The 23,996-nt window shown below is 45.1% G+C and overlaps 1 protein-coding gene across 1 annotated transcript in view; it reads left to right on the plus strand.

Annotated features, from left to right (window-relative positions):
* Positions 1-23,996, plus strand: part of Heca (hdc homolog, cell cycle regulator) — a 195,416-nt gene that overhangs the window by 25,007 nt on the left and 146,413 nt on the right. The window contains exon 2 of the mRNA XM_078176771.1: positions 14,126-14,222. Within this exon, the coding sequence (XP_078032897.1) occupies positions 14,126-14,222 (97 nt within the window). The remainder of the gene's footprint in view (positions 1-14,125; positions 14,223-23,996) is intronic.

Consider the following 23,996-nt stretch of genomic DNA (forward strand, 5'->3'; position numbering starts at 1 on the left):
AAAGCATGAGAGCACACAGTGCCGCGCAGTGTCCACAGAAGATGTGTGCTCAACGGGAAGACGCGTTCTCCAACCCTTCTGTGTTAGGATCTCACGGGCCGAGTGAAAGATCGGTTACGAAACCCAAAGCTCGTGAAAATGTTCCCGCGACACCTCGAGCCGGACACGACCATTGTGTCCAGACTCGTTCGCGCCGGCCTTCCATTATCGTTCGACTCATTAGCGCACACCTGCGAGCTTCTTTACGAGGCCCGCAGAGCTGCTCCAGCGCGGTTAGGCTCCTCTCTGTCTCTGCGTCTCTACGTCTGTTTCTTTTTGTTCTTCCCTCTCTTTTTTCTTTCTCTCTCTCTATTCTTTTCTCTTTTCTCTCTTTTTCTCTCTTTTATCTTTCTCTGTATTCTCTCTCTTCTCTCTTTTCTCTCTCTCCTCTCTCATCTTCTCTCCATCTTCTTCTCTCTCTTCTCTCTCTTCTCTCTCTCTCTCTCTCTTCTCTCTCTCTCTCTCTCTTCTGTCTCACGTTCTCTCTTCTCACGCGACGTGTCCCGCTTGTGGAAATTGCAGCAGGCAGCTGCGCTCTTGGTAGGATCCTCACGTCGCGCGTAAGTAATTCGTGAAGCGAATCTTCCTCCTCGTCCTGCACGCTCAAGGACACACCGGTAGAGAGACTCGATTCTCTTGTTGCCACCTATCTCTAGCGAGAGATAGCGAGAGTCTTCTAGCGCGGCCAATCTAACTTCGGCTGCGAGGAAGATTGCGTCGCGTCGCGTCGCTTCGACCGAGGTGTGTTCTCGCCCTCCTCCTATCCGACCAAGGGAACCGATAAGTCCCTCCAAATATGTTTGCCGGAGATGCCTTGTAAATCCTATTCGCTGCCGAAGCCTAATCCGCCGCGACAACTCGCGACCAGACATTGGTCGACCACCGTTTATGCTAGCTGCGAATCTGCCGACGATGATATATAGTTATTTAACTTTCGGAAATTATTGCTGCGAGATTTTTGTTTCTGTGCTAATTTTTCGAATTGTACTTTTTTGTATTTTTAAATTGTATTTTTCTGTCATTCTGATTTATTTGATAATTCTAGCGTCGATGCGACATATTCAATTAAATATTCTCAATATTCTATATAATAATACGTGTCAAAAATACGAAGTTTCATCTCTGAATAAAAGAGTAAAAAATCAACGAACTCAGCGTGCAACGAATTGCACCACTTTCTCTCAATCTCGATCCTCCAAGTGTCCATGAAAGTTCGTACATTCGCAAAGGGATCGACGATCGAGGGTAGCAATAACGCCGCGAGATTCCGTCACCGAAAGGGTTGCATCCGCGAAAGTTCCGTCATTAGAGATAAGCCGAAGAAAGGCCGGGGAGATGCGAGCTGCAGCGAACGAGCGAGCTATACTCTCGCTATCTACGGTCGCCTCGGCAAGTTCAAGGTGCAGAGGAACGGGAGCACGCGGCATCAGGAAAAGCTCCGCGAAGCCGACCGCGGGACGACGGCAGTTGAAAACAAGAATTGCCCCCGCGAAAGTATCATCTCTGGCACGGGAATAATCCGGCTCCCGGGCGATAATCGTCGCGTTATCTTCGCCGCGCAGAGAGCTCGTTCTTAATGCAAGCCGGCCATTATCTCTCTCAGGCTCTCTCTCGCTCTGTTCACTTCGGCCTCTGCCAATCGTGATTTCTCTTTTGTGCATCGCCGTTGCGTCACCACGGATTGCGCGCAACCACGCCCCGGGGGCACGCGTGTGCGTTCTCTTGCCATTTCGGACGGGATTTCTTAATCTGCGCGTGTCGTTAACCGGTTGTCGCGTAAACAGCTGTCGCGAACTTTTTGAGAAACGGTCGCCGAAAATGCGTCGCGATAAGCGAGATCTGACTAGTATAATTGAAGACATAATTGGATATTATATGCATATAGTATTTTTGTTATAATTATTTGTATATATGCAATGTGTAAGATTTTAGTTTATAATTTATATTTAATTTATATTATATTTATAATTTAGTTTTATTTTTAATTTTTAATTTTTTATTATTTATTATTTTTATTATCATTGCAATATCGTGGCTAGTATGTGAAATATAGAATTAGAAATAGCTAACAAAAATTGACTCGTCACTAATTGCTACTTAACCTCTTGCAGTAACAAAAATATAGTAGCAAGTGAAATATATTTCAAAATTTTAGAGAAAAATAAAATATGGTAGCAAGTGAAATATATTTCAATTTTAGAGAAAAATGAAATATAGCAGCAACTATGAGGAATACACAGTTAAAAATAGTTAACCGGTTAACTCTTTTACTAACTGCTACTTAATCAATGCCCACTCGATTATAAGCTCGCCACGATAAACGTCGTCGCGCGAAAATTTTACATCGAGCCGACGATTTAATTGCTTTAAAGACTCGCGAGAGATGAATCTCGGGTTTTGAATGGAACAGGTTCGCGCCGCTTTTACATTCAACGGAACGACCTAGACATCTGTTAACACTTTCGCCGTGGCACCCGGTGCAACTGAAACGCTGCCATTGGCCGCGATGCCGAGGATCGAACGGAAGGGCATCGGCGCCGAGAGCTGGCTTTTATCGCGTAACTGCGTAAAAATTCTCGCTGCGAAAAACATCGTTAATTACGTCGGCGACTAGTGAAACTCTCTCTCTCTCTCTTTTTCTCTCTCGTCTGTCAGCGGCTATTCTTCCCGCTTCTCTCAGCATCTCGCCACGCTCCTTTCTCTGTCAGAGACGGCCGTCCCTGTTGCAACGGCGCCTAAGAAACGCGTGGCTACGTAAACAAGCAGTTTATCGACTATAAATACACGGCTACGATGTGTGTACGCAGGTGTCTCTCGGCCGAGTGTCGTTCGCGCGTGCTGTTCTGCACCTCTGGCGTGGGTGATCGCGTGTTCTCCCACGATTTGATTCGCGAAATCGGTGTCGAACCGCCTCCGACATACTGTTCGCGAGCATTCCAATAGCTGTCGTCAATGTCGTGCCTCGGTAACCGAAACACTTTATGCTCCGTATACTGGGTGGTCAACGAATCATTGACTGTTATTTGCTAGAAATAACTTTTATTTCTTGCAATTTATTATTATTTTATTTGGAGATATAATCGATGGATAATTTCTAGTAATATGTGGGAGAAATGATGGTAATTGACCTTGATTTTCTTTTTTAGAAGTACGATTTTCTTTTGTAGTATTTTCTAGGATTTTATGCAAGGTTTTAGGTTATGTCAGCTAATTTGTCTTTCGTTAACTCTTTGCATTCGAAGTCTTAACTGTGAATTTAAGGTGACTTTTTTGGATCGTCTCACCTTCAACAATTTTTTAATTTTAAACTTCATTACTGTAAAAATTATTTTAGAACGTGGTTCCAATTTTAGTGACGTCCAAGAGTCGCTACTCGATCGCAAAGTATTAATAATTAATTTTTCCCTGTCAATAATTCAATCACTATTTCATCACACCATTTTAACCTCCAAAGGTTGCCCTCTAACCTAGAAAAAGATAAACGTCAAAAGATTTCGTCGACCATCCAGTATACAGAGTTACTCATCGTCACCTAGACCGCCCGTCCATCTCATTATTCTTTTGTCAAGCAGTGTCTCGTCCGTAGGATTTTCAATTATATCAGGGGACCGGATAAACCGCGTCGAAAATAAGAGGATAGACTCCGGTAGACTGAGGTCGCAGACGATTCCCTCGGGGCTACGTCGTCTACCTAGGTTCCTGATAGAACCGTCGATACCGGCGCCGAGATAAAACGAACAGAGTCAGTAGATCGGTTTTGGACGGCCATTACCGAATACAGGACGCGCGAAGGTCGGCCAATGGGGGAGAGAGAGAGAAAGAGAGAGAGAGAGAGAGAGAGAGAGAGAGAGAGAGAGAGAGAGAGAGAGAGAGACATAGATAGGCAAATGGACTGATTAAAATTCCAAGGATGGGCCCGCCTGGCCTTGAAGAGCTTAACAAGCTGCAGCCCGGATGCGTGTAGCGCCCGCGTCCTTGCAGCGGCGCACCGGGTCCGCAAATCACTTTGCGAGACGCGTACGCGCGTCCTTGGGACACTTGCGGCTTGCGCAAAATCTTTTTTCTGACATTTCATCCGTCACCAACACCTCCTACCGTCCCGAACCGCATCGGACGCGAAACGGCGATTATTCTTTGCTAGTCTGCCTCCTTTACCAATCCTCTTTATTATTATTAACACTTTATCGACCGGTAGCCAATAAATCCCCCCACCCCCTCCCGCGATCAGTAGCCTGTGAATCGGCTGTCATAGTAATCAATAATTTTACACCTATTATTGATGTAAATACGTTAGACTGTACTTCTTTTTAGATATTAGATTTATTTCGCAATTAATAAAATAAATAAAGTCAAAAGAGAAAGGAAATTTGATGAGCAGAGTGCAGCATCCTAGTGCTGTCAATCGGAACCTCATTTTTCCCGTCGCTTAATAAACGAGAGATGTTTAGAAAGCCGCCTAAAAATAGAAATTCGCGGAGTAAGCTTTTGGCTTGATCGCGCCGCGAAATCTGTGATCGCCAGGGAAATGAAAGACAGTTCAGGGAACTCGGTGTCCGCTGGTACGGAACGGTTCGATGCTGCAACGTGACCAAGAGTGAGAGAGGATACGAGATCGAGAGAGAGCGAGTAAGGCGGATAAGAGATAGGTAGATAGATAGATAGATAGAGAGAGAGGCAGGCATCTTCTCTATGCTCTCGGGACATCCGCTATTTGCAGACGCGAGCCGAGTCACCGGTAGAATTACCGGGAACGAGGATCGCGTTTCCCAGAACTCCCGTCGCCGCTATTAACCGGCTGTTGAGTCCGCGCTCGGCTAAATTACAGGCGGACGGGGTTCGATAGATGCGCGCGGATAAGGCATGGTGGAGTCTCTCTCTCTCTCTCTCTCTCTCTCTCTCTCTCTCTCTCTCTCTCTCTCTCTCTCGGCGGCGCGCACGCAGTGTCACACGCAATAGGAGGCGGGTTTCCCGGCGGTGAACAGGAACCGGCGGCGTGTGTGCTCCGTCATTCATGTCGTCGGGAAACGAATCGGCGATTGCGAAAGACTTCCTAGAAATCGAGAACCGAGCGGGGACCCCGGCCAGATACTGCACACCGCCGTCGCCGCGCGGGCGGTGTCCGATTGCGAAAACCGATTCACCGGCGAATATACGCGGCGTAACGCGGCTCGCGTTACGAGATCGTTGGAAAATCTACCGGCACCAAAATGTGTCTCTCTGCGTGTCGCCGGGAAAAAAACCTGGTACACACCTGTTCCGCAAGTTACGCGGCGCGCTTCTTCACGCGACTCGCGCTTTTTCACAAGGTAAATTATAACGTTGTTTGCACGGCAAATTATGTCGCCGTTTGCACGGCAAATTATAACGCTATTTGCACGGCGAATTATAATACTATTTACGCGGTAATTTGTAAATCTCCGTGAAGCTGTTGAATTAGACGAATAATTGCAGAATGCTATTATACGCGTCGAGGCGTTTCGACGGGATTTTGTGGAATGCTGCGGCGACAATCAGAAAATCTAGAAAAATTTAAGAGAGGAATGTATTCGAAATAAAGCATCCGAAAATAATTTACGAGAAAAGTTCAAATATATTTCTAAAATTCATGCTACATACAATTCATGCTACAATTCAGACGATTATAACTCTTAAAACAAATTCACGTGGTACCTCGCGCGACATTCTTGTCCGGCGAACTTGAATGGTATCGGGTTCGCAAAGGTTATCTACAAATTAATATTAATCTAGGAATTAATGGAACCGCGATGTCCGACATCGCTGGACTTGTTTATAGCGGTTGTCAGGAAATAAGTAATCTTTTTTTTATGGGATTATGTTGTACGCTGTCACAGTTATCGCGTTTAATCCGTAGAAAGTCGTTTCGACTCCACTTCCACACGCCGGTTTTGTTGTACACGCACGTGTGCGTATAATGTAATATGCAAGGTATCTTGTCACTGGCGATCCGAGAGACAAGAAGGTGATTCTACACGAGAAAAGGAAGGTTACTCTTCCGGAATAGTTGGCTACTAAAGTTCATTGGATACGGGTGCGTGTGTACCTAGTAGGAATATTGGACGTTACTCGTCTGACCATGACCCTCCGTTTCTACTTCGCGCGGACATTTTAATCGACTGTCGCGGATATGAATCGTCGCATGGAAAAATTGTTCCGGGTATTTCCAAGCTGTGACTGTAATGTTTATTCTTGCTTACACTTCGTTTGTCGGAAGTCTATTAATAGACCGAAACTGTGTTCGAGATATGCTTAATAATTTCCTTCTATATCGTAATCTCAAAGGAACTCGTTACAATACATTAACTGTAATCATTTGACGAGAGTATTGCAAGGTTTAAAGAATTTTTTTTAAGAAATCTTCGAAAAGAATATTATAAGATTATATTATATTTTTATATATCTTGCGGATCTCGACACAGTGAAGAAATTGTAATAATATGAGGGTAATATTGATGAGGATCAAAATAGGGTTGAAATTAATTTATAGAAATTAAATTGTCTCCTTATTCGACTGGCTAAGTGGAACTTAATTATAATTACTTAATTATATTATATTAAGGATATAATATTAAAAAATTAGAAAAGTTTTACCAAAGTGGCAACCTCTACATGAGCAATTATTTTATCGCGATCCCCAAATTTTCTTTTAAATAAAAATAAAACTATTTGAGATATCGACTCGATTTTTTCAATAAATAAACGTCCAATTAACAACTGTAAAAAATTTCAAAAAGATCGACGGGTTCAAAAGACTTGCAGTCGCTTTAAAAACCGCAAGGGGCCCGCGAGTACAAAAGGATCAAATTAAAAGTTCGATTTCGGTGCAGGGTCCGAGATCCGACAAATAAGGTCTTCGAAGTATAATTTTCGATTCGCTGCAGGTGAGCGCATCGTCATGGAAACGTTGCGTTCGCGTCGCCTCTCCCGTTCCTGTATTTTCGCGACGATCAAGTTTGCTAATTGGCTGATTATAATTTCAAATGGGCGCGATCGATCCCGCGCATCGATACGATTGAAATTTACTATAAATAGGCATCGCTCGGTGCCCACGGCCGGTGGTTTCCTCTCCGATAAAAGGCCGTTTTATCGTGCCGGGTCTCTCTCTCTCTCTCTCTCTCTCTCTCTCTCTCTCTCTCTCTCTCTCTTTTCGGTAATGTCCACCGACACGTTCGAACAATTCGCATGGCGTCGCTATAGTTAGACGAACCTGCCCGCGTCCCGCGGTGAACGCTACCCTCCCCCCCCCCCGCCCCCCTCGGTTCGTTAACGAGGCCTCCGCTCTCGAATCGCGCCGATAAGAACGCCGCCGCCGCCGTCGCTCTCCGCTTCCTTTTTCGGCTCCCTTAATTCGGGAAATGACGCGACGTAGAGCCGCGCCGCTGTGACAAAACTTCCGAGTAGATAATCGTTCGCGACGACGACGACGGCGGCAGAAGCGTCGATTCCGCTGGAACCGCGTTTCCACGGTAATATGCACCGTGGCGTGGGGACCACGGGACGGTAAACCGGTTCCTGCGGAATATAAATTGAACCGCGAAACATAGTCCTCCGTTCCCTCTTTTTTTTCTTTTTTTTTTCTTTTCTTTTCTTTGCCGTCGTCGTCGTCGTCGCGTACACCAACCGCGCGCATCTTAATGGCTCGCGATCAGTTTTTTCGGCGCCGCGCCGGCCTCCTTTTACATGAATTATCCTGCGCCGGGTTAGGGGATTTTAAACGGCAAGGCACGTTCGCTGTCCTCCGGCTACACACACGCACATACACGCTCTCTCGGCCACCGATACGCGTCGTCGTCGTCGTCGTGTCCTGTTCGAGCGACAAGAGCCTCTTTATCGACACTTTTCGAGCTCGTTTCAAAATTGCATCGCGAAAACTGGTTCGAAGAGCTGATCTGGATCATCGACGGCGGATGCCAGTCGACTATGCCTTTGCGTAACAACCGAACCGACGAGTTTCAGTCGCGTATGACGAATGCGCGGTAGGTATCGGTGCTGAGATATGGTCAAGTTAACGAAGTTTAAAGAGGAAGACATTTAGATAAATTCTGTTTTAAATATTGTTTTAAATTCTGTACTAAATTCTGTTCTAAATTCTGTATTATATTCTATCCTAAATCCATTACTAAATTTTGTAATAAATTCTGTATTAAATTCTATACTAATTTTTGTATTAAATTTTGCACTAAATCCTATACAAAATTCCATATTATATTACAAAAAAATCTTACATCAGCACATTATCCCTAAAATTAAATCTCAATAACAAAGCCTTCCACACAATTCTCTCATTCTCCATTCACGTCTTATCTCCAACCACAGCATCCACCCGACCCAATTAATGAATTACAAAACACCACCCTGTATAAACCATCCAAACCAACCTACGCGTCCTCAAATATGTACGTCCAAAATAAAAATTAGTGTACGTCCAATGCGGTCAATTTTAAGCTTGAGTCACCGTACACACGTCATCTCTTCTCGTCTCAACGAGCTGAACAAAAGGTAGCCGAGAACGGCGAAGGAATAATAATCGTTGCGCTCAGAGCGCGAGAATCCTGGAAACGAGACAAGGAGGAGTTGGTCGCGCGAGAATCATTTGTTCCCGACAGGATCATTGGCTGACCGCTAATTGCAGGGAACCGGAGGGGGTGTAGAGAGAAGATCCGTGGGAAACGGACACGCGACCAGACTCGTCCGTCCGCGCTCAGATTTTCGCGTCGGCCAGAGTCGGAATAACGACTCTATTGATTCCCGTTTACGATCCGCGCGCAGCTTGCGCAACCGATATTAGTCATCGGCGGGAGCCGAGTACGGAACGCGACCGAGAGGCGACGTGTAAATGCCGGTGATTGAAAATAACTACGGTCGGAGCGCGGAGGGCTCGTCCGTCTGTGCCTGGCTGTGGCCGATTCTGCCGGGCGAGCAGCAGCAGCAGCAGCGGGCCCGTCGTTGCTGCCGGTGGGTTCGCATCGTTGTAAATTAATGACGGGAGACCGCGTCGCGTCCGTATATGCACGAACCCCTCTGCCGGGTCCCCCTCCCCCTCTCCTTCCCCGGTCGCCTTCGCAATCGAACGTAAATATCGGGGCTTTTCGAGCCCGATTATGCGGCATTCGTTGCACGATATGCAAATCGCAACGCGGCAGCCTTTTTCGGACTCGTCCGAGAGGATTCGCGCCTTCCGACTTCGCGCTCTTACGCTGCTTTTGCTTGCTCGCTCGCCTACGATCGGCGCGAGTTACCTCTCGTTGAGCTAATGGCTTCGAATTGCTCCTCAATCGGCGCCGTTTATGCCGTTTCGGTGGTCCTGTCCCGCGCATCGCTTCTCTACACGGTGGCCGAAATCTCTGGGATCAAGGTCGATCTACAAGACACGTCGCTGCTCTAATTCTGTATCGAGATATCTATAAATAGTGCAGCTTAAAATGATTTGCTTCTTTGGAATATTGTTTCATTAATATTTTCGTATTAGTGTATATTGAATGGAAATAGAGTGGAATAAATATAAGTTTATATCAATATTTAAGCCTTTGCTGCTCCCACATAAATGACTGGCACTTGTAAATGATATTTAAATTGATTTAAATCGATTTATATTGATTTACATTGATTTATATTGACTTATATCGATTTACATTGATTTATATTGACTTATATTGATTTACATTGATCTATATTTATTTACATTGATTTACATTGCTTCACATTGATTTATATTGATTTATATTTATTTCTGTCAATTTGTATCGATTTAAATTCACTGAAATTACATCGTAAACGGGTAATAAAATTTACAAAAATGTAAAGAACATTCTTTTACAAGTAAGACAGAAAATAAAAAATAATATACGAGTTATCGTTAAAATTATTCATTTAATCCGATTCCTAATACATTTTCGCCTATGTAATCTTACATAATAATCTCCTCCCCCTAATTGTTCTCACCTAAGATAATGTCAAGGCTAGAATTCCAACATATTTCACAAAGTGTTTAGACATTTAAATGCCGAGCTCCTTAAAACTCAATCTAAAATGTTAGAAAGGCCACTGAATCTTTAGCCTCGGTACAAATTTTCTAGTTGTTTTATCACCGCGACACACCGTGAATGGTATGATCCGTGAATATTCATAACGAATATCATTCGAAGCAGGATGCTGGAGCTTCTGTAAGTAGATTACGACTCCGCTGGTTTGCGGCCAGGCCGTGTTCTGTCACCTGTTAACCTTGCGTCGGTGTCGGCCGGCATAACGACCGACTTTCCTGCGGCTGCAACAATTAGAAAACTCCGCGAAGAATTTAACTACTCAACTATTCCAGTCTGCGAGATCCTTGCTCAATTACTCATTAAATTGTGGAGGTAATTATAATCTTAGAAAAAATTGGAAAAATAGAACAACACAGTTAATTTAATTTTAATTCGTTAATGTGTATAGTTAAACACTCGATTTGCAATAACCTGGTCCAGTTTCGTAAATAGTTCGTCTATCATAAACCCTTGCATTATGACTTCTTTTACGTTGCGTCGATTAGCACTTATTTATCCTTAATATTTTCCTTAATAGAGCCAGACAATTTTTGTTTCTTCTATTCTCTTTATTTATTTCCGTTTCTAGACTTTGATAATAAAAAAATTCAATTTAATTTCGATTTAGAAATAATGAATAATATTCATATTAATATCAATAGAACAATATCAAATTAATAGATTAATTATCAATAGAACTCACGTGGAATCTTTATCACGAGTCTGACTCGTTATTACAGTACAAAAGGGTTAAGGGCAACAGGGCGCGAAGAATTTTCTCGAATTTAATATCGATACGCCTGTCTCATCTCCGCGAAGTATGAACAATAGCTTTCGACGCCTCGGTTACCTCTTTCGTGTCAAGGTCGGAACGCAATAAACTCGAGTAGATTCGAGCGGCTCTCGCGGTTCAGAAGTTCGACGAGCACGTGTTCGCGGCGGCAGCAGCCCTGCGATGACAGGAGTAGGAGTAGGAGGAGGAGGAGGAGGAAGGTGGTCGGAGGCAGGCAGCAGTTGGTGGAAGGAAGTTGCGTCAGTGTCAGGAAGACAACAAGCGGAATCGAAAGCAGCCAGCCGCACACAGAATGCCGGTGTCAGGAGGCAGTCGAACGAATGGGCATTGTAAGGTGGAGGAAGGGGGGCCGACCTTAGCCTTGGCCTCCACTCGTGCGAGACCCCGTCCTCTCTATATCGCCCGGCCCCCGTATAGCTAACTTTTGGCAATGTCAGCCGGGGGTCACGAAAATATTGCGCAGCTTGTCGTCGTCGTTGTCGTCGCAGCAGCAGCAGCCGCCTTCTGTTCGTCATACTCGGTCACCGAGGAAAACGATCTCGAGAACCGCGGTCGCGATTATGCAACGCGCGATCTGTTGCGTGCACTCGAACCGTGGATCGACCTCCACCCAATCCGCAACAGCAACGTTTTCATGATAACTTCATGCCGCCGTTGAATCATCCTTGCTTCGCGCTCCGCAGACACTGTCATTTCTTGTGCAATCATTTTACGCGAAATTTTCGCAATAGATCTTTGAGAATTACTTGCACTAATTTATGACGCGTAAAAAGTTGCTTTTGTATTTTTAGTTTTTTTTTATGGATGTGTGGGAGGTGGTCGTTGTCTTTTTCGATAGTGTCAATTCGTTCGCTGCTCCATAGTAACTGTTCTAGATTTTTTTGTTTCTTGTTCTAGGTTTAGGTATGACGGGGACTAATTTTTATCGTGTATTCGCTTCGTATTTTTATATTTATTCTTGGAAAGGGTGTAGTCTCACATCAATGAAATTAATAAATTTAATTGGATAAACTCAGTTCACTAAATTCAATTCATTAAATTTAGTTCACTAAATTTAATTCAGTAAATTAAATTCATTAAATTCAATTTATTAAATTCAATACAATAAACCCAGTTTAATAAATCCAATTCAATAAACCCAGTTTAATAAATCCGATCCAGTAAACCCAGTCTAATAAATCCAATTCACTAAACCCAGCTCAGTAAATCGAATTCAATAAATCCAATCCAATAAACCCAATTCATTAAATTCGCTCCACTACATTTAATCGAATAGATTCAATAATGATTGTATAATTCGATTACACACACAATAAAAATTCAGGACACATTACCCCTTTCCCCTCCATCTAACCTGCTCTCAAACAAGCCAATTCACCTCAGAAACATCCTCCAGTAACTCTTAAAAAACCCTCTTCCCGAAAGGGTTAAAACAATCGTCGGTGCTCCGTAGGATCGCGAGAGAGCCACTTCTGTCCCTGTAAATCGGGCGAGTGAATTTGATCAAGGAAAGTTCGCTTAGAAGGGACGACGGGGTGGGGTGGGTGGGTGTACACGGTGTCGGTTCACCGCCGAAATTATCAAACCGTTCCTCTCTCCGGTCCGTATCACGTAAATGGACCGATCTCGAAGTTTCCTCCCCATCGATTCGAAGCGTCGAAACTTCGCGTCGCGGCGTTGACTAGGAATCGATTCCCCCGGACCCTGTGCCGCGGCCGCCGCCGCCGCCGCCGCCCGCGTCAGTATCCGTTATTGAGTTCCACGTCTGCCGCAGACTCGATGGAATCAGACATCCGAGATCCAGTCGCGTGTAAAAGTTTCCCCGTGTCTACACGTGCGCGCGTTACCAATGTATGCCGACTCTCTCCTCGTGCACGGATCTCACAGCCGAAACTATCGGTCCGAGTAATTTCGTGATTCCCGATAGCCGGGCGGATCCGATACTCGACTACTCGGGATACTCGCTCGGCGGGTTCGTTTGCATCGGGATCAAGGATAACGCGTTCCAGGATGGATTGTCAGGGGGTAGTTTATGTCCCTCGGCTCTGTTGGGTCTTTTCCCGGGGAGGTACACGAGTACAGCGGGGTTTTGCGAGGCCCCTGTGCCCGAGAGGAGGAGGTCCTCTCTCTCTTTATTCTCTCTTTATTTTCTCTTTTACTTTCTCCTTTACTCTCTCTTGCTCTCTCTTACTCTTTCTCTATCTCCCTCTTTATCTTCCTCTTTTTCTATCTCTTTCTCTCCCTCCCTCTTTCTATCTCTTTTTCTCTTTATCTCTCTATCTCTCTTATCGTCTCTCATGTACTCGCAAGGATAAACGCGCGAGTCCTGAAAGCGCGACCCTCGTGTCGCGCGACACTCGTGGGGTTATCAACCGAGGGGTTCGAGGACGGAATTATTATGTATCACGGGGAGGCCCGATTTTTTTTTCTTCCCCCGGAAGATTTTAAAGGGATCGTTTCGTGCGGGAACGGCGACGTTGCGCTGAATAGAGGGACCGTTTTCGGCCTGTAATTCCCTGATACGACGTGTCTCTCTCGAGCTCCTCTTCTACTACCTTGTAGCAAGACTTGCTGCTGTTTGCGTTTCGAGAGAATAACAGGCCCGCCCCTCCTCCCCTTTGATCGCTAACGAGGGAAATGAGGAAACCAGAAAAATCCGGTCTTCGCTTAAGCTCTCGTATTATGTCGTCCCTCAATTTCTATACCTAAATGATGGTAAGGACACGCTTGGTCAAAATTGTGCAAAATTTAACTGTTTTTAAGGGAGGGTTGGTAAATGTTTATAAAATTTTAAAAGCGTATTTTTATGCTAAAAAAATATTCTTCTTCAACAGGACTGTTGAAACTCTCGAAAGGACTATTAAAATGACAAGGAAGCTTTTAAGGTTAATTATTGTTTCAAGCATATATTATAATAAAAATTGCGCAAAGTTTAAATAAATATAATCTTACACGAGACACAAACTAGTACTTTTAGTGCTTGGTATATTTAATGCTAAGCGTCTTAGGATTAAGAAGACGCTTCTTATTTATAAGGATTATTAGGGATAAGAAGATGGTTTTTATTTATAAGGGTTATTAGGGTTAAGAAGACGTTTCTTATTTATGAGAATTATTAGAATTAAGAACACGTTTTTTATTTGTAAGCACTATTAATATTAAAAAGACATTAGCTTATTTATCGTTTGACAATTTAATTTCATTCTCTTCAGAATATACTCATACTGAAACGGTACCGTTTCTCTGTTAACAGGCAAAGCTGCGGCGCGAACGGCATCTTCTCACGCCGCCTGGACTTCAGCGCGTTCAACAGCCTGCCCCGCACCAAGCTGAACTCTTATCACATCAAGGTGAGTAACGCAATCGATGCGTTTTCGTTCGCCGACACGTCCCAGAAGCCTCTTTCTGCGGTTCGCGCGTACCAGAGAGCGAAAGTTCTATATACATAGTAACCCGGCTAGAGCGGGTCTGCTGGAGAAGCTATGCGGCCTTCCTTAAAGCGGAAGGCTCGCGGTAGAGCAAGGTCATGGTGGAATAGCGAGAGATATCCCTCCTGCTTTAATCCGCTGGAGAAAATTCGCCAGCGTGTCGCTCTTTTACCAAATCCAGAATTCGCCGAATTTGTTATAGCTGCGAATAAATTTTCATTATTTGGGCAAATTAATCGTTCTTGTCTGTGCGAATGAATTATTTTTATTCGAGCAAATAAATGATTATTATCGGTACAAATAAATGATTATTATCGGCAGAAATAAATTTTTATTGCCGGTACAAATAAATCTTTATTATTTGCACAAATTAATTCTTAATATTTGCACAAGCGAATTTTTATTATTTGCACGAATGAAGTTTTAATATTTGCGCAAGTGAATTTTTATTATCCGCGCAAACGAGTTATGATTATCTACACAACTATACTACCTGCAAAAATAAAATATAATTATCTCTACAAGTGAACCTGCACAAATTAATTATTCTTATCTACAGAAATTAATTATTTTTATCTCCACAAATGAATGATTATTATCAAAACGAAGAAATTCTGATTTTCTGCAATCTCGCATTTTGGCAGCTAGAAAATCGATGACGATTGCGAATTTAATGGGATCCGAAAGCAGTATCGCCGGACCATGGCACGGTTTCTTCGTCGATGTTTGTTTCTATGGTTCTCCGGTTTACAAGAGAGCGCCGATAAAATCGTTTCGGAGTCGGCTTCGGGGTTTGTTTGCGGCCGGAGAAGCGTGTCGCGCCCCTAACCGAGCGTCCTTGATCCAGATACCGGCGACGACGGCTGCGTCACGTGTGTACCCGCCACCAAAGATCTCTCCACGAAATGATCTTTCACGCGAGCCAGACGCTCGTTTTTCTTCCTCTCCTTCGGCGGAGATCGCCTTACGGCCGGGGACAGCGACGGAGAGTCCTTTCCTGCTCGACCTCGTCCTACCCCAAATCCTGCCGGAAAATCAATAGACATCGCAGTCATCACACTTTCTCACCTCATAGATTATTTCAAATTGCAGTCGGTCTTTATGGTCTTCTGAATTATTCTGAATTATTCTGAATTTTTCTGAATTATTCTTCAGAATCACTCTTGAATTTTTCTGAATAATCCTTCACAATTATTCTGAATTAATTTTCTGAATAATTCTGTTGAATTCTTCTGGATTATTTTTTTGAATTCTTCTGAATAAACCTTCAGAATTATTCTTTTGAATTCCTCTGAATTATTCTGAATATATTCTTCTGAATTATTCTTTTGGATTCCTCTGAATTATTCTGAATATATTCTTCTGAATTTTTTTTTTTTAATTTCACTGAATCATTTTTCTGAATTATTCGGAATAATTCTTCTGAATTATTGTTTTGAATTCTTCTGAATTATATTTTTGAATTCTACCGAATTATTTTCCTGAATTATTCTGAATAATCCTTCTGAATTATCCTTCCGAATTCTTCGTCACACCATCCCCCAGTTATTCTCAAAACGGTAACTCCAAGGGGTTAAGACATTCGTCGACCCCCCCCCCCCCCCCAAATTTATGGCACCGTTCCGTGGCCAGGGGGTCGAAGTTTCGCCCGTTTTTTTTCTGGCCTCGTAAGGGCGAAAGAGGATTAGGATCTGCGACGGTAGGCAGTTTTTGAGGGTTAATCGTCGCCGGACAACGGGGGAGGAAGGAACGGTCGCGTTGCGGTAGGTCGATCGATGGGGGTGGCGGGGCATATATACAAGCCAGATACGAGGCAATATAATACCCGCGCCACCGTCGCCGTCGCCGCCGCGAAAGTGGAAAGAATTTCTTTTGATGTTCCTTGGCGATGATTTACGACGGTGTCCCCGCGTTTTATGGGGCTCTTACACGGCCGAGGAGACCGCAGAAAGAGAGTCGTCCGAAGCATTTCGCCGCGGCGAGTGTGCAATTTTAAATGAGACCCCCCCCCCCCCCCCCGTCCCGCAACCCTTATCTCTTTCACCGGCTCGTAACGCGTTTATGTGGGTCACGCAGGCGGACTGCAGATTTTACGGGCACGGTGGCACGATTTCGGGGTATAAACAATTGCGCCGAACTGCGGGGCCGTTCTCAGTTAATTTAACGGGAAACCGAACGATGGTATACGTCTCTCTGCCTTGTAATGGCCTCTCGTGTGTTTTTCATCGCGGGCGCGCGCGCGTGCGTCGCATTTAAATATAGTTACGCGGCCGCATAATCACATAAATAAATAAATCGGAACAGCTGCAGCAGCGAGAGACATTTCGATGCGAGTTAATGCGCGGATCACGGGGTCAGCTTATAAAGTGCTTTTTATGAATATACATACATCGGGCTGTGTATGGCGAGAGGCGATACCGATGAATGACCGACCGCCGCCGCGGCTCTGCTGCTGCCGTTCGTGATCCCGTCACACGATTCGAAACGCGTTACCCGCAATTTCAGTTCCGCGGAACGGGGGAGTCCTCGTTCCGTCGAATGAGGGAAATTGATGGATTACAAATTGATTTAACGACGCGGTTGTACGACCGGTGTAAATTCGGCCGATAACGAGGCAGATTACGTCGCGCGAGTCGCGTGTGACCGAATTATTGGGCAGTGACGTCGATCCCTCGGCGCACGATTTTTATATCTATTTGTATTTTTATATCTATTTTACATCTATTTTACATCTATTTATACGGTCACCGTTCCTGCAGTCTTCGATCAGTTTTTTAATCTCGTTCTAGTTTGCACGTTTTATTAAAAGGAACTAACTTACAAAGTAACTTTTAGAGAAACTAACTATTGCCCTATGCACTAACTATAAACATAACAATGCTTGTTACGAAGAATACTAAATGCTGCAATAAATAAAATTGCGAATATAATTAAATATTACATAATTACATTTCCATAAACATATAGATAGTTTCATATAGTCTAGATGACAAACGCTAGAATTGTAATTGTATCTTTTTCTCTCATCATCAGACAAGAAGATTATAATTATTTTCCGTACAAACAAGGTTCAACTATATATAAATAATATTTTCAAAGCCGTGTATAAACATTTCCAGTTAAAAATATATCGTTCTTCCTCAAGTATTCAAAGAACCGGCTCCAGCCTAGACGCCATCTGACAAAGCGTCGAAAGGTCTGACAAATTCGCCCATAAAAAAAATTGCAACAATATTTGCGATCCAGCAGACGGTCCCAGCAGCCCCTCGCGCGCGTCCTCGACCTTCGAATTACCCTCCATTACCGGGAGAGCCGGTGCGCGCGCGACGCGACGTTGAAAAAAGAATGAGGATGACTGGCGGAATAGCCGGTTCCCCCACGGAGTTCGGTAAGTGGCGGTGCCTCGAAACGAGCAACCATAACAGAGCCAGCCAGCCAGCCAGAGCCACCCCATTATGCTTTTCGTCGGGAAGGACCTGCCCGGTCGTGGGGGGGACGGTCCGCCGAAAAAACACCGGCCGCTCGAAAAAAAGGGGGTTAATTTGCGACTCGTGCGGCGGTGTAGTCCGAGTGCGGGAATCGCCGCGCGTTTCACGAGTCCGCGTTCCGCGTTTTGTAAAATACAGCCGGACGGAGAGAGAGAGAGAGAGAGAGAGAGAGAGGGTGGCCAAACGGGGGGCTGCTCTTTTTACCGTCTGGCTCTTTTCGCGCAACCTTTCATCGCGACGGACTGTGCGGCTGCTGCTGCCGCGCCTCTCCTCGCCGGGTTCTCGAGGAAACGTAGCCCATAAAAGCGAAGCGTTCCGCCTCTCGTTCCCGGTTTCAACCGGCAGTCCACGACGCCGTTCGCGTTATTTATTCCCCGGGGACGGCCGCGGAGTAGGGGCCACGCTTTATTAGAAGCAACAATGGACACGCGGAGGCAACCCCGCGCGCGCGCGCGAGCGAGCGAGCGAGCGAGCGAGCGAGCGAGCGAGCGAGCGGCTTTACAGGCCGCGGCGTATAAGCCACCCTGTGGATTCCTTTCATTCGGCGGCCGCGAGACGAATCGGCCCGCTGGATTTCCCAGCTGTGAAAAGCCGGCTCTCGCGTTTTCAAACCTCCTCTCTTCCTCCTCCTCCCCCCTCGTTCGCGTTTCCATCGCCCTCTTCCTTCGCCGCGTTGCGACACCCGGACCGCGCGCACCACGGAAAACACACGGCACGAACGGTTTCCGCGGGAGATTGTTGTTGGCTGTTGCGATAAGCCCTTCTGACCACTTTGAATGCCGTTTGAATCGACCCCCTAGCTTTCTCGCCGCGCTCCCCCCAGCATCATCCAGACTTACGTTGCGACGGCTGACGGAAAATCGAGGGTGCCGCTCGGTCGATTACTTTTCGAGAAATCGCGCTGCGAGAATGAGATCGGGCTTCTACAGTAATATATTACTTAATAACGTGATATTACATTCACAATATTATATCATTATATGATATAATACAATGATATAGTAGAACTACCTTAAATTAATATCGTTAATATCATATTGCGTTATTGCTATTTTATTATATCATTATCACTATTAGAACTGCCCTAGATTATTATCCTCGCTTACAAAATAAATTAGCAATTTTTCCACCACCTTAAAACATCGTTCAACCCCCATTATTCCAAAAAAGCATCGACACGCGATACAACAGTTATCATTCGACAAGATCGCAAACAAGTCGCGCAGTATCCAAAAATTTCCACCTTCTTCTCCCGTCTCGCTTACGCAACGGGGGTAACGTAAGAGAAATGGAAGCCGTCTTAGGAGCGTTATACCCGGCTTCCACATCGCCGAAGGCACAGGTTCCCATGGATCCGAAGACACATTCTCTCCGGGGACATTAATAATATATGACTTCACCGAATCGGTATGCTCTCGAGTGAGACTGGAAGAGAGGCGAGTCGTCGTCGTCGTCGTCGTCGTCGGTCGTGTGTAGTTTCTGCCTCGGCCTCCCCGGATTATCGTGCGCCGAGTGTACGTACAGTCGGCGCGGCGATAGTCACGTTTTCCGCGGACTATATATCGCGGTAGGAACGCCCACTTGTTTACCGGCGCGCATAACATTTTATCGGAATTTCATCCGGTTTTCGGTAGCAGGAGAGCTCGCGCCGTTCTCTAAGGTTTTCACGGGCGCGCTTTCAGTTTCGAATAATCTGGCCCCCGCTCGATAGCGCGCCGCTCGCGACCCTTCCATATCATTCAACCCTTTCCCCTCCCGCGCGTATCGAGGGTCGGCCGGCCCTTTCTGCGCGCTACGAATCGCAGAATGCAAGGTTTGCCTTTTGCGCGTTGAATACCGATATGCAAGCCCGCGCCACCCCCCGGCGCTCTCTCTCGCGTTTACGTCGCTTTTAAAACCGGGGATTGCCGGCGTGAATTGGAAATCATGGTCGAAAGAGCCTCTCTCTCTCTCAGTCTATTCCTTTCTCTATTTCTCTCGTTTCTCTCTGTGTTCGCTCTCGGTCCCTCGCAGAACCCTCCCGGTCCTGTCGGAGGGTGGTTTCGCTCTCTCGTCCCGGCAAATCGTTCCGCACCCTCTCTCATCGCGCGCGCTCGCGCTCGCCCGCTCGCGTTTCGTTAAAGTATGATCGCAGGTTATTATTACTCTCCGCGCGTAGTATCTCTTGTTTATACGAGACGGGGCCTCGAGCACCGCGGGGAGCCCGGCACACATCGTGTGCCGCGGAACGACGCAGAGCGATGTGGAACGCGCGAGGCAGAACCGCGCCGCATAGTCGGAGAGTCCAGTAATCAATGTCGTTCTCGGCGCATGCCGTCGTTATGGTTGCTCTCGCGTCTTTCCCTTGCACGATGCTCACGGGATCCGAATAGACCGTCGTATACGCAATTACGATGTTTACGAATTATTAACCCCTTGCACTACGCCTCCTTTTACGCTGCGTCGATTAGCGCTTATTTGTTCTTAATGTGTTTCCTAGTAGAACCAAACAATTTTTCTTTCTTTCGTTATATTTATTTAATTTCGTATCTTGACTTTAATTACAAAAGAAACAAGTTTGATTCCGATTTAATGTAATCGATTTTTAGTAATATTCATATTTTGTAGATCTTGGTCACGAGTCTGACTCGTTATAGTGCAAAGGGTTATACATTCGATGCAATTACTTTGCAAATCACAAATTTTGTTGCACTTTTATAGCTCGTATTAAACCAAGAATATATACGCCTTATTATCGTTCTTTATGGAACTTCGAGCATTGTTTCGCCGAGCATTCGACGAATTAATCTTTTTCCATTGAGAGTATCCGCTGGAAATCGAGATCAGCTCCGGGGAACGTTTCATTCGGATCACGGAGAGAGATAAAAGGGCAACGGATAAAATTTTATTCGATACTATAGAATAATAAGTATTCGATCGAGTACGAACTTGGATGAAAATTTGTCCGAGTAGCATCGGACAGAATTATTCGAATGGAAAAGAAAATGTATGGAAATAATCCATAAATCCAAAAATCAGAATAAAATTACAACAAAGTTAGAATAAAATTAGGATAAATAAATAGGCAGAATAGAAGAATTATTCGAGTTAAAAAGGAAATTTATTAAAATAAAAATCGATAATCGAAAATTAGAATAAAATTCGAATAAATAAATAGGCAGAATAATTGTTGCAAGTCTTTCTATAATAATTATTATCGAACTAAAATATCCGATTAAAAAGAATCCATTTGTAGAATAATGTTAATATTAATCCGAAACAATTCGAACAATTCCGAGCTTCGATACATATAAGTGGAGCGCTTCTATGCAGCCCTTAATCTCAGCAAAATTCTCGCGTCTCGGCTATCCTGGATCTCTACCAGCTTGACGAGTGTATCATTTTCGAAATCGCGGATTGAATTCATGGGCCGTCTGCACGCGACGACTATCGAATTTCCAGGACCGATCGAAGTCACGGAAAAATCGATTCGTCGAGCGGGCACGCTCGTTTCGATACCAGCTTTCGGATCCGCGGCGGCGGCGGAATGCGAGCCGATAGACGAGGGTCTCTAAATATTTAGAGCGGCGCACGCGATAGAGCAGCCATCCAAATTACATACCGGCGGCGGCGTGTTCTCGGCCGGTCGTGAACGGGAGAAACGGGAGTTCGGCGCACTTGCCGCGGACGACAGGCTCGAACAAACACCGGAACGGAGACCGGCGGGTTGCCACACCCACGATCTATAAGCGCAGCGAAACCCGGGGCCCGCGGAGAGTAACTGCACCGCGGCACGCCACTTTCCCATTTCCATCGCTCCTCGAGGAGGCCCCCCCGGATTTATTGTCCGGCCGCGAGGCGCTCGCGCGCGCGCGTCCTTCGGGAAGATCGGCGGAACGTGTGCGCGGCCGAGAGAGGGTATTGCCTTCACGGATCGCGATGTCTGGGCTCTTTAAAACGGCCAGACGAGAGGGCCTCTCTTCTTCTCACCCTCGCGCAGCGCACCTTTTGTCCGCACGGACGACCTGGAATTGCGGCTGTAAACGCGATAGGCGACGCCGATGGACACCCACGTGAGCCGGCTGTAAATCAACCCGGCGTGGAACGTAACGATCGCCCGCCGATTTTTAACCCTCCCAGCGGAACGCGATTGCTGTATCGTACACGGCTCGTTCCGCCGCTTATGACCTTATCCCGTAATTTGCAGCTTTCTAGGCGGTGGTGACCCCCGACCGATCCCCCTTGCTCATGTTCCCAAAGACGACGATTCGTCTTTCTATTTTTCGGCAATGATTAAGCCTTGTCATTTGTAGTACTCTAGCTCGAAGTCAGAAAAGAGATTGTCATTTGTGTAGGATAGTCGTGATCTTTAACCCTTTGCACTCGAAGCCATTTTAACTGTAATTTTAAATTAACTTTTCTGACATATAACATTTCCATATTATATGACAAAATGTATTTTATGCATATGAAAATGAATCTAGTAACACATGCAACAACAGTTAGTATTACAGTATCCCTCGTCAAAAATCGGAATAAATGTCTCATTGTCATTTTTATAAGTCATAGCTTGCATAAGCAGGCCATATAAATACATAAGTCATATAAGCAGCTTCCATCAAAAATCATCAAACACATCTCCTTCACTCAGACAAGCTTTATTACAGAAATTGTGCTATACTTAAATAAACTCAATCTTGTAATTTTCCTAAAATAACACTTGTTAGATCACTGTACTTTTAATGTCAAATACATTGGAATATCTTATCTCTATATACCTCTCTTTGGAGTCCATGACAGGCCGGGCATCGACAGCACAGATTTCGCGACGCCGAACCGTCGCGGCTAAAAATTATTTTGTCCGCGGGAACCAAGGAGCGTCCTCGACTCCGCGAGAGGCTTCGCCGGTAGAGTTCTGAATGGCACTCGCGGCCGTAGGGAGCCGGAGATTAATTAAAAGGACGACGTCGAAAACCTTTTGCGCCGCGATTCAACCGCTTCTGCTCTCGCATCTCGCGGGCACCGCGCGCGCTTCTCTTCTCCCCCTTTCGTCCCTCTGTCTTCTTCCTTTTCCCCCGTCGAGTGTTCGTCTTCTTGCTCGCTCCTTCTCTCCCCCCTACGTCGTAGGTCCGCGCGGCGATGCTCGTTCAGTCGATTCGATGGACATTGATTCCCAATGAGCTGACGCTGATATACGACATCGGGCTCGGCCACTCGGAGCTAATAGGAAACGCCAGCCGGAATTTATTGTGCGCCGTGTACCCCGGTGGATATCGATGTCACCGGGCGCCCTCTCTCGCTATACCCGAGGTTTTCTCTCGCCGGGGTACAGGAGGCAGGGAGAGAGAGAGGGGGGGAGAGGAACCGGTAACCGCTAAGGAGAGATATCGGGAGAGATTGACCGTATCGAGTTTTTGCCACGGCTAGGGAAATCGATTCTGTGGGAGTAGATCGTTTTTACGACCGCGGCGCCTAGACCGTCGGAATCGCCGGATTTTTCTCTCGTTAACCAACCGTTGGATCTCTATGGGAATTTATCGGCCTATTTGTAGCCGCCTGCGCCGCATCCTTGAATTTTAATAGAACGTGGTCGTAAAACGTCTAATAATTGTCCACCATGAAAGTAAACCTTCGTTCTTCGGCATAGTGTTTATTTGACTACCGGGGAAAAAGTGTTTGCTTATAGTAAAATACCTATCTGTATGATTATAACAATATAAATAATTAAGACAATAAACTAAGTAATATGTAAAACTAAAATAAAATGAGGTTATAGACGAGAAATTAACACTTTAACGACCGGGGATTTGCACGTAAAAATTTAGCTGAATGTTACATTATCGTTTGAATTTTGATTTTATTAAGATAGATATTCGATATCTAAAAAGTTATATAATAGTATTGAAGCTTGCGGTTGTACAATCTAACACATTTATCTCAATAATAGACACTAAATTATTGCTTATCATGACAATCGATTCACAGGTTATAGTTTTAGGTATAAAAATCCGATTTATAGGCTACCGGTCGATAAAGTGTCAAATACTCGAATTAATACACTATCAGTAATTTTACTCATTACTATGAGTAATACACTATGAGACCATTAAATGAACAACAAGGTAATAAAAAGAAAAAACAAGAAATTGAACACTAAAAAGTGCTAATCGCGGCGGGCATAAAAAGAAATCATTGTACAAGGCTTCAAGAAAATTGTTCAGGCACCCTT

Source organism: Augochlora pura, chromosome 3, assembly GCF_028453695.1.
Source record: "Augochlora pura isolate Apur16 chromosome 3, APUR_v2.2.1, whole genome shotgun sequence".
NCBI lineage: Eukaryota > Metazoa > Arthropoda > Insecta > Hymenoptera > Halictidae > Augochlora > Augochlora pura.